General features: G+C 53.5%; 2 protein-coding genes across 6 annotated transcripts; one reads left to right on the top strand and one right to left on the bottom strand.

Annotated features, from left to right (window-relative positions):
* Positions 1 to 14: 14 nt before the first annotated feature.
* Positions 15 to 6,225, top strand: ELP5 (elongator acetyltransferase complex subunit 5). The gene is made up of 9 exons (XM_014861495.3): positions 15 to 132; positions 243 to 413; positions 574 to 634; positions 719 to 799; positions 2,504 to 2,724; positions 3,873 to 4,054; positions 4,595 to 4,690; positions 4,836 to 4,936; positions 5,873 to 6,225. Exons 2-9 carry the CDS (start codon positions 278 to 280, stop codon positions 5,985 to 5,987), a joined length of 993 nt encoding a protein of 330 aa, XP_014716981.2. The 5' UTR covers positions 15 to 132; positions 243 to 277; the 3' UTR covers positions 5,988 to 6,225.
* A 279-nt stretch (positions 6,226 to 6,504) lies between these two features.
* On the bottom strand, positions 6,505 to 9,364 carry CLDN7 (claudin 7). 5 transcript variants are annotated; one of them, XM_044745046.2, is made up of 5 exons: positions 9,069 to 9,364; positions 8,282 to 8,807; positions 7,187 to 7,351; positions 6,984 to 7,068; positions 6,505 to 6,887 (listed from the first exon to the last, which is right to left on the bottom strand). In XM_044745046.2, exons 2-5 carry the CDS (start codon positions 8,502 to 8,504, stop codon positions 6,725 to 6,727), a joined length of 636 nt encoding a protein of 211 aa, XP_044600981.1. In that variant the 5' UTR covers positions 8,505 to 8,807; positions 9,069 to 9,364; the 3' UTR covers positions 6,505 to 6,724. The 5 variants fall into 5 exon arrangements, with proteins under 5 accessions (XP_044600981.1, XP_014716985.1, XP_014716983.1 ...); XM_014861499.3 differs by having other exon boundaries at positions 8,282 to 8,545; positions 9,069 to 9,363; XM_014861497.3 differs by having other exon boundaries at positions 8,282 to 8,545; positions 8,808 to 9,075.
* Positions 9,365 to 10,532: the final 1,168 nt, after the last annotated feature.

Raw genomic sequence — 10,532 nt, 5'->3', positions numbered from 1 at the left:
TGAACGGCATGGGCGAGGCGGGGTGACATCACTTGCCACCCCGCCCAAGGCTCGGACCCGTCGGACGGGCTCGAGCGGCTTCCTCCCCCTCCCGCCGACAACTGCCCCAACGGCTCTTCCCGCCTAGTCGGGGTAAAAATGCAGAGAGGGACGTCGTCCCTACGTGTGTGCGCCAGGGCTCAGGAGGGGCCCCTCCGCTTGAACACCCCTGGGATATTGCACATAATCACCTCTCATTCCAGACTCCGGCAGGTCTTAGCGGTGGGAGGAATCATGGATGCCCCGCCCCTTTCACCCGGAGGGGGCGGGGCAGCTGTCCGTGACGCCATCAGAGAGCGTCCGAAGAGGGGCAGAGCGCGAGTTGGAGATGTTGGAGTCGCTGTTGGCTCTTGGCGGCCTGGTTTTGCTGCGGGGTGAGAGCCACGGGCACAGGGGCTTCGGAGCCGGGCTGAGGGAGCGCAAGTGGAGAGGAAGGGCCATGGGTCACAGGCCAGGGGTGGAGGTCGCGACAGGTTCGTGAAGGCGGAAACATCAGTGTTCTCACGCTGTTCATCCCTCGCTCGCTCTCCCCAGACTCCGTGGAGTGGGAGGGGCGCAGTCTCTTGAAGGCGCTTATCAAGAAGTCTGCAGCCTGGTGAGTATCCTGCAGCGTCTCCTTGTCCTCCCCGGGAAGGGAGCCTGGGCTCCGCTCTGACACTCCCCCTCATCTCTGCCTCAGTGGAGAGCAAGTCCACATCCTGGGCTGTGAAGTGAGCGAGGAAGAGTTTCGTGAAGGTTTTGACTCACATGTCAACAGCCGGTAAGTACGAACTGGAAGAGATTTAATTAGATGGGGGACCTCTGTTGCTAAACAACTTCCCTTACAGCAGTAGGCACAGAACCTCGTATGTATTAGCAACTACTTAAATATTCGTAGAATGAATGGATATGGATCTTTCAGGAGGCGAGAATTAGTAAGAGGAATGATGAGTGGTATCTGGAGAATCCGAAGCGGAGACCGTAGAAGTTGAGAGAAAAATAGAGAGTAATAAAAGGCCGACAGTACAGGTTAGCACGAGAGGCTGAACTGAAGGGTAAGAATAAACATCTTCTGCCTTTTGAGTTATTCAAAATCTAGCGATGCTTAATCCAGACGTGAATTCCAAACTTGCATCAACACCAGCTGTAAGCTACTGAGAGACTTGTCCTATGGGCAGAGGGAACAGCTTATGCAAAATTAGGGAGGTGTGGAAGGCATACTTGTTCATGGGAGGTGGAAAAGCTCTCTGAGGTCAAACAGATAAAGAGGTACCTGATAGTAAAAGGTCTTACAGAACATGAAAAGGAGTTTAGATGTTATCCTAAAGGCAGGGGAGACACATCTTCAATTTGGGGAGGAGAGTGATAACATCATACCTGTTAGATTAGTCCAGGGTGGACCACGTGTGGAGAATGTGTTGGAAGGGGCAGCCTGGAGATAGGAAGACTAAGTGGGAAGGCTATTGCAGTAATCCAGGTTCACTCAGGTGTATATGTACTGAGCACTAGTATATGTACGAACCAGGTGCTGTGCTGGGTACTGGAGATACAGCGGTGAATGAGGCAGACATGGCCCCTGCCCTAATGAATTTTAGAGAATAATGAAAGGAGATGACAGAGGGCTGCCTTAAGGCAGTGGCAGTAGGGATGAAAAGTTTAGGACAAACGTAAAAGGACTTTATCAGGTAGAATTTCCAGGACTTATAGACTGATGTGGTGTAGAGGAAAACATCCAGATCAGGAGGTCCCTGAACCCATCTAAGTTGCCTGGTTAAGAGAGATTACTTCCCAGTCTGGCAGTAGCTCAGTGGATAATAATAATAGTTTACATCTGTCTGTTGAGCCCTCATTTTGTGTCAGCCATTGTGATAGAGGTGGTGGTGTGTGTTCAGATGGCATTCACAAGAGAAGCAGAACATAGTTGTGTGGGAACAAGTTCTGCCACCATGAAGCTTTTCCAGGACTCCTAGCCCATGCCAGACTCCTTGTCCGGAAGTGGTATTTTATTTGTAGTTACTACCACATGACTTAGTTCTTGACTTTCTCTAAGCTATTCTACAGGCAGGAACCATGTCTCATGTCCTCTCCTTTCTCTTTATTCATCCAAAGAATGATACACTTTCGGCACCACTCAGGAAATATTTGATAGTGATGATAGCTAACATTTGTCAAGTATTTAGTATCAAGTACTGTGCTAAATGTCAAGAAGTTGATATCCCTATTTTACAAATGAAGAAACTGAGTCTTAGATTAAGTGCTTTATGAGTTAGGTGACCTTGGGCAAGTAGCAAAGCCAAGCTTGGAGCTCAGTTGTCTGACACCAAACTCCGTGCTCTCAATCACTATATTCTACTTCTCAGTTATTACCTTTCACTAAAATTTAGAATATTAAATCAAGAAAACGGAGCCACATAGATCAGAGGATGAAGTTCAAGATTAGGGGGAGGGGGCAGTATTATGTTGTCTCCTGTTTTTCTTTATGCAGGCTGGTTTACCATGACCTCTTCAGAGACCCTCTCAACTGGTCAAAGACTGGGGAAGCCCTTCCTGAGGGGCCCCTGGGAGCCTTGAGAGCCATGTGCAGGAGGACAAATCCTGGTCCTGTCACCATTGCTCTGGATTCACTCAGCTGGCTGCTGCTTCACCTTCCCTGTACCACACTCTGCCAGACCCTGCATGCTCTGAGCCATCAGGACTCCTGCCCTGGTGAGACCCCTCCTTTGTTACTCCCCTCATACATCTTCCCCTGCTGAGGCAAGTGCCCCTTTCCACCCTAAGAAAAGACATATCAGGGATCTCCAGTTGGACCTTCTTTCATCTCTTCAACCTTTATTCTAGTTCTTGACTTCTCCATAATGCCGTCCACCAGTCACTTTTTTTTCTTTTCCAAGTTCTTCCTTACTCATCCATTTTATTCATTCATTCAACAAACATTAAATATATACAGTATGTCGGGTACAATTCTAGATAACGGAAAAATAAAGACTAACCATAGTCAGGTCCTTGCCTTCCACGAGCTCAAAGTCCTATTAAGGATACAGAAAGTAAAGAAGCGGTTACAAGATAGTCTGATAAGGGCTGTCATGATAAAGGAACATGCATAGAGTACCTTAAGGAAGGAACTGTCTTGAAGAGCAAGGGGTTAGTCAGGCAGATTTGGCCAGGCCAGGGGCACTGGGACTAGCCCTGAAGTACACTGTAGGTTCTAGAACGGGCTTTGGAGTCAGACACTCAGCTTTATATTAAGGTGCGTGATCTCTCAGTGTTTTAGTTTCCTCTGTAAAAGTGGGGGAGTTTGTAGTATTAGGATTAACCACTTGGAATTGCTGTTTTTGTAGGTCAGATATGGTCTTTTTTGTAGGTCACATGTCAAATGTCAGCAATTTCATATGATTCAACCTAAAAATTCTGACTTTTGTAAGGATTGAAACATTAAAGTGTTCAGTGCAGTGCCTGACGCTCTGTAAATGCTCCCGAAAAGGGAGGGAATCAAAGGCACTGACTGGGATCTTGGCAAGTTCCCATAACTGCAAGTAGTTCAGTGTGTAAGAATTGAGGCTGGAAAGTAAGCAGAGACCAGGTGATGAAAGCATTTATTCCATCCTGAAGGCCATGAGGGGGTCCTGAGGACTGAAATCAGAGTGGTGCCTTGATCAGATTTACATTGGAACCAGAAAGTGTGTTAAAGGTGAGAGCTGACAGAGGCTCAAAGCAGGGCAATGAAACTAGTGAGGTAAGTCACGATTGTGGCAGAGCTGTGATGGAATGTGGGCCTCTCCTTATTTTTTCCCTCTTCACTTTGATCCCAGTCCTCCTGCTGTCTTTTGTGCCCTACATTTCCTGTCCTTCTCTAGGTAACAGCACCCCAGTGGAGCCGGTGCATGTGCTGGGCTTGCTACATGAAGAGCTTCATGGCCCAGGCCCCGTGGGAGCATTGAGCAGCCTTGCTCAGGCTGAGGTGACCCTGAGTGGTGCAATGGGTCAGGCCTCTGCCCACATCCTCTATCGGAGGCCCCGACAGCGCCCGACCCATCAGGTCAGGAAAAGCATGAGATGACTGGAGGTTGGGGTCAGACAGAGGGTAGTCTTAATGGGAAAAGCAATAAAAAAAGGTGTGATTGAGCACTTCCCTGTGCTTTCGTTGTTTCATCTTTTCCCTCATTTAATCTTCACAGCTACCCTGTGAGATAGATTGTTTTGTTATCCTCATTTTACATCTGGGAAATGAAGTCCAGGAAGGTTTAAATTAAGTCACTTACCCAAGGTTACAGAGAGTAAGTGGTAGAGCTGGGATTTGAACTCAGGATTACCTGACTCAGATCTTGTGAGTTTAACCAATGAAAGATACTGCCTTCCGGGAAATGGAAAAAGAGGAAAGACTGAGAGTAGTTACTGCAGGGAGAAGGAACAAGTCTATATGGAGAGGTTTGAAGGGGGGGTGAGATGTGGAGAACAGTAGCTGAAAGCAGCCAGTTGCATAGGTGACTGGGCGCTGAGGGTCAGTCCCGAGTTCTTCTCTCTGGTTTGTTCAGTAAGATGGAAAAAATCTTTTTGTACTCTTCTTTCTTCTCCCCAGACTCAATGGTTCTCCATCCTGCCTGACTTCAGCCTGGATCTCCAAAGGGGGCCCCCCCTAGAGTTGCAGCGCCACGCAGATCCTCACACCCCCCCGGTATCTAAAAGTGCCAGGGCCAGAACAAGGGAATGGAGTTTGGGGTCTGGCAAAAGGAGAGAGGAGAATAAAAACTGGAGAGGTTATGGGTGGGATCAGGGATGCCAGTGATGGGGCAGAGTGGCAGCATCCTTTGTACCCACAGGTGGACCCCACGACTCAACTGACATTTAATCTTCACCTATCCAAGGAAGAGAAAGAAGCCAAAGACAGCCTGACCCTGCCCTTCCAGTTCAGCTCTGAAAAGTAAGGTTGGGGCCTAGGTGCTCAGATCCCTGAGTAGAGCTGAGCATCCAGGCCTGAGAGGTGGGGCAACATCAGGTTATTGATTAATCTCTCTGACTTTATAGGGGCTGAAGTCCACTCCAGAGACAAGTCTGGGGAGTGGTTCTCTACCCACCCATATCCCATCAGTGGCAAAGGGCTTTTATGTCTCTTCTCTCCATTAGAGCCTTGGGTCCCAGCTCCACAGTTGTCCAGAGTAATCTGGGCCTGGGCTGAGCCAGACCAGACCCTGGGGAAGTGGCCCTGTCTCCAGGCAGTGGTGCTAGGACAGGAAACTGGATGGGTATGGCAAAAGCAGGTTAATAGGGCTTAGCAGATGCCTGTTGTTCTGTGCCCAGTGTGTGGGTGGGTGAAGCAAGACTACAGCAGGATCCTTGCCCTCAAGCTGCTAAAAACTTAGGGTATTATTAGGAGAGCAGTATAAGAGTATCTATCACAGTACTGAATGGTGCTTCAGTCCTAACTAAACAAGGAGGTCAGAGAAAGGGGCTTGGACCAAGAAAACATAAGAGGCCAAAGAGGGAGTCATAGGTGCCGGCCCAGTGGCGCAGTGGTTAAGTTCGCACATTCTGCTTCGGTGGCCAAGGGTTTGCCAGTTCAGATCCCGAGTGCAGACATGGCACCACTTGGCAAGCCATGGTGTGGCAGGCGTCCCACATACAAAGTAGAGGAAGATGGGCACAGATGTTAGCTCAGGGCCAGTCTTCCTCAGCAAAAAAAAAAAAAAAAAAAAAGGGCCTGGCAACAGATGTTAGCTCAGGGCTAATCTTACTCAACAAAACAAATAAATAAATAAAAATAAAAAGAGGGAGTTATAGTCACCAGGAAGAGGATATCCAGATATGACCTCTATTACCTACCCTTACCCTCACCAACTCTCCTCTTCTCTCTCCTCAGACAGCAGGCTCTACTGCGCCCTGGGCCAAGCCAGGCTACCAGCCGCATCTTCTATGAGCCAGATGCTTATGATGACCTGGACCAAGAAGACCCAGATGATGACCTAGATGTTTGACTGGACTCTAATTGGAAGGGGAGGAGGAAGACCTCCGGCTCATAACCATCCTTCCATTGGTCTTACCCTGTCCCTGCCCCACCTTTGTCAGTGTGTCTATGAAAGCCTTGCCCCGTGACCCATGAGCCAGGGAGCAGCATCCAAGTAGACCAAAAGTGAGATGGGGGTGTAGGGGAAGGTGAGAGAGTAGGAACTCCCCCCCAAAGCCTAATAAAATATTTTTTTATTAAAAAAGAAACTTTGGTAGCTATTTAAGCAAGAATTGGGAATGGAAGGGACTGGAGGATGGGAAGGGATGAGGGGAGCCAAGCACCTGAGTCTTCTATAGTCAAAAGTCAAAGTATTATATTAGGCCTTGAATATCAATGAAATTTGGGGGCAGAGATGACCTTGCACACTATTGGTGCTCAATAAGTGTCTTTAACTGAATTAAGTGTACTTTAGTTTCCAGGCTCCCTGCAAGGATCTGGACTGGAAGAAAGCAAAGGCCCTGAAGGGGGAAATAAAAGAAGCCTACTTTCCAAAACATACTGTTTATTACTGTACAAAAAGCACACCCTCCCCTCTTTTTGGCTCCCCCATCCAACCCCCCAGGGAACTGTACATGGTGTGCAGGGCTGGAGTGACCAGAGGCTTCTGCTCCGCACCCTGTCCAAGGGCTGAGTTGTCTACCCCAGGTCCTTTCAGGTGTCTGGGCACACCCATAGGCTGCCAGGCTGGGGCGAGGGGGTCCTAGATCACACGTACTCCTTGGCAGAGTTGGGCTTAGGGTAGGAGCGGGGTGCACGGTACCCAGCTTTGCTCTCACTTCCAGGACAGGAGCAAGAGAGCAGGGCACCTCCCAGGAGGACCAGAGCGGACCCTGCCCAGCCAATGAAGATGGCAGGACCAAACTCATACCTGTAGAGAGAGGAGAGTGGGGTCAGAAACCCTGGCCTGCCTCTCCTGACCCCAGAACTCCAGACCTGTCCTCTTCGTCAGGGCTCTCATACTTACTTAGTATTCATGGGGACCAAGGGGTTATAAAAGTCTGTGACGATCTGGTGGCCATACCAGGAGCAAGCTATCAAGGCAGCAAGACCTGGAGAGAAAATGAGGATTCACATATTCTGGCCCTCAAACCAGCACCTTGCCCACCCTGGCTCCTACAAGATGCAAGAGAGGAGAGCTCTTAGACTCGCCTTGGACCTGTGGCTCACCTGCCACGATGAAAATGATGCCTCCGGCCATGGCTATACGGGCCTTCTTCACTTTGTCGTCTCCCCCGCAGTTTGTACACTTCATGCCCATCGTGGCCACGAACATGGCCAGGAAGCCCAGCACCAAGGATACCACCATTAGGGCTCGGGTGGCTTGCATGGACGCTGCGGGGAAGCATGAGGGATGAAGGATGCCGTCGTTGCTGGAAATGCAGGCGGCACTCCAACGGCTCCAGCCTTCGAGCCGCCCACCAAACACAATAACTAGGCCCACTAAGTAGCCCGGCGCTGGATCCCGCCGCCGGCCTGCCCCCTCCCGCCCCGCGCGCCCCCACCACCCCGCACACAGATCTGCAACCAAGTCCTGTGCCAGAGCTGAGTGGATCCTGCCCCCTCCCGACTCTGCAGCCTTCCTGCTCCGGCACGCCCTCTCTGCTCTAGGACCCGCCCGGGGCGCCAGGGTTTCGATGAAACTGCCCCAGGCAGGGGGAAGGGTGAAGGGGAACAGCGACAAGAAGCGGAGGCGCCCGCCGAAGCCCCCGCGCGGGCCGCAGGTTCCGGCCCGCATCCCACCTCTGACCCCACTATCGGAGCCAGCGGGTTTGTGGCTTCGGCTAATCGGCCGATAAGATTAGAGGCCGCAGGCGGCGGCCCAAGTCTTACAGAGCGCACGGCTCCTCGGCCCTCGGCCCGACCCCGCGGCCTCCGCCCCGCGAGGCCTTTTGTCGGAGAGAAAAGGGCGGGAGATGGCGAGGCCCCTGCCTGCCCAGGGCAGTGGGGGAGGGGAGACCCCGGCCTAGGACTGGGCTACCCGCGGAGGGGCTTGGGCCGCCGGACACCAAGCCGAGGAGGAGGCCCGGCTGGGGGCGGAAGAGGGACGCAGCCTGCCGGCGTGCAGGCCCACATGCAGCCGCCGGAACCCCGGCCCGCTCCGGCCCAGCCCCACGGCCCCGGCCCGACCGCTTCCGCTTCCTCCTCCCCCGCCTGCTCCCCGGCAACCTAGGGCGTCGGGCCGTGGGGCCTTGGGCCCTGCCCCGCACCCCACCCCGCGACCTCGGCCCTGGGCGCGTCCGCCCCGTCGGTCCGCGGCCTTACCCGGCAGGGAGAGCACCGAGTCGTACATTTTGCAGCTCATCAGGCCCGTGCTCTGCGTGACGCAGTCCATCCACAGCCCCTTGTACATGGCCTGGGCCGTAATGATGTTGTCGCCCGCATACGAGCTCATCTGCCACTGCGGGATGGCGGTGGCGGCCACCAGGCCCACCCAGCCCAGCACAGCCATGGCAAAGCCCAGCAGCTGCAGGCCCGAATTGGCCATTTCCGCCCTCGGAAAAGACTCGGGGCGCCGGGCGGGCGACCCTGCAGTAAAACAAACAAACCTTGAGGAGCAACCCCACAAAAGACAACTTGAGGTGGAGTTTTAAGTCACCCAAAGAGTCAAAAAAGTTTCTGGTCGAGTGACTGCAAGTCTTCTTGACACCCGAAGTAAACACAAACCGACCCCGCCGGCGGGGCGAGGGTCTCACAGCAGAGGGAACAGGCTACGCCCGGAGGACTGGTGGCCGACAGAAGCGATCCGCGAAGGCCAGGCGGTTCCCTCCCGCGCTCTCGGCGACCCTACCTAAACAAAAGGTGGAGGGGCTGTATGGGCGCGGTCCCGGGTGCTGGAAGTCCCCCAAAGTACCCTGGCTGCGCCCGAGGCTGCGGTGCGAGGGAGAGGCTGGTCAGCGGTCAGCAGGCAGGTGCGGGCGGACAGGTGCGGCGCGCCTGAGTATATGTAGGGCGTCGGGGGCGCGTCCCCGCGGGCACCGGGAGCGCGAGATGGGGGGCGGGACTGGAGGGGCGGCCGAGGGTGACCTGACGTCACCGAAGGGACACTCACCTGAGCCGGAAGTCCTGGCCCCCACCCCTCCTTGCCCAGGTGAAGAGGAAGAAACCTGAGCACCAGGGTCACGCCCCTTCACTTGCCGGGCTTTGACCGCAGGTGGGGAGGTGGCGGAGGCTTCTCAGGAGTCCCCAGCTCGGAGTCAGCCGCTCTGGACTCGACTTCCCTCGGGCACCAAGATGCCCCTTCCCCTTTCCCCAACAGGTGCGCCCGGGACGCAGCCGAGCCAGAACGGGAGGGGGGGCGGGAGGCGGGAGCCGCCTCCGGCCAGCCTTGGCTCCGCCTTTCACCCCGCTAGGACTCTTGGTTTCTACTCTAGGCGCTCTTTGCCCCGCCCTACTTTCGCCCCCACCCTCTGCTCTTCTGCTGCTTCAGTCTCCTGTCCTAGCCGATCCCACCTTCAGGAGCCCTGGCTCCAATCCCTCACAACTCCCCACTTCAGTAGCCCTGTTGGAGTCTCCACTCCCAGAGCCACTGTCCCAGCACCCACCCGCCCCGGGCCCCTCTCCGTCGCCCTCCTGCCCCGCCCTCCAACAGACACCGGCTTCCAGACATGGGGCCCCAACACCCCAAATCTTCTTGACCCCCCCATTCCGATCCCTGACATGATTTAACGCCTGGGCCCTTCACACCCCATCTCCCGGCGGTCACTATCCCCTCCCGCATCAAGGGTCCTTGCAGCAGAAGGAAAAAAACGCTGAGGCCAGAAGCCAGCAGAGGGTGGGGAGCAGGGTAAGGCCTAGGTCAGAGTCTTGGCCACACCCATCATTCCCCTCCCTTGGAGCCTTTCCAAACCTGCCGTCCACCTTTCCGTCTTCCTCCCTCCCCCTAGCCGTACACACATTTCTTGTTCCTTCATTCTGAGCCTGGACCTGCCTACTTGTGTGAGCTCTCCCGTCCTCTCCCGGTTCTGTCTACTCTAACGTCTGGCTCTAATGTGACCTGAGACACCCACCTCACCCTCAGGTTTCTTCTCTCCCTCTCCCCGAGCTATTGCCTATCCTTCCTCCAGACAGCTCTTCCAAGCATCTCCCATTTACTCGTTCCTCCCTCATCTTTAATCACCTCCCCTTTCCTGGCTTTCCCGCTTCCAGTTTCACTCCGCTCTTTTAGTCTACCTTGGTTCCCTATCTCCAGCTCCTTGGGAGGACGAGTATCGCCAAGTAGTCTTTCTCTGCATCTTCCTACGTGCACATCGCTGGCCCACCTCTTGCCCAGTTTCCTCCCAATCTATTCTTCTCCAACCTCCTCACACCTCTTAGACTCACACACCTTTCTTACTGTCTCTCTCATTTCATTTTTCTCTCTCCTTTTTTTACCTCAACTCTCTCACATTTACCTTCTTTGTTCCTCCTTCTCATTCTCTGTAAGTCTTTCCTTCTTTTATTCAATAAACTTATTAAAGGGCCCCTCATGCTAAGCTAATTAGCCTGCTTTTCTGTAAAATGCAGTCTTTAATGA

This window comes from Equus asinus, chromosome 13 (assembly GCF_041296235.1).
Source record: "Equus asinus isolate D_3611 breed Donkey chromosome 13, EquAss-T2T_v2, whole genome shotgun sequence".
NCBI lineage: Eukaryota > Metazoa > Chordata > Mammalia > Perissodactyla > Equidae > Equus > Equus asinus.
This window is presented reverse-complemented; position numbering and strand designations above follow the sequence as displayed.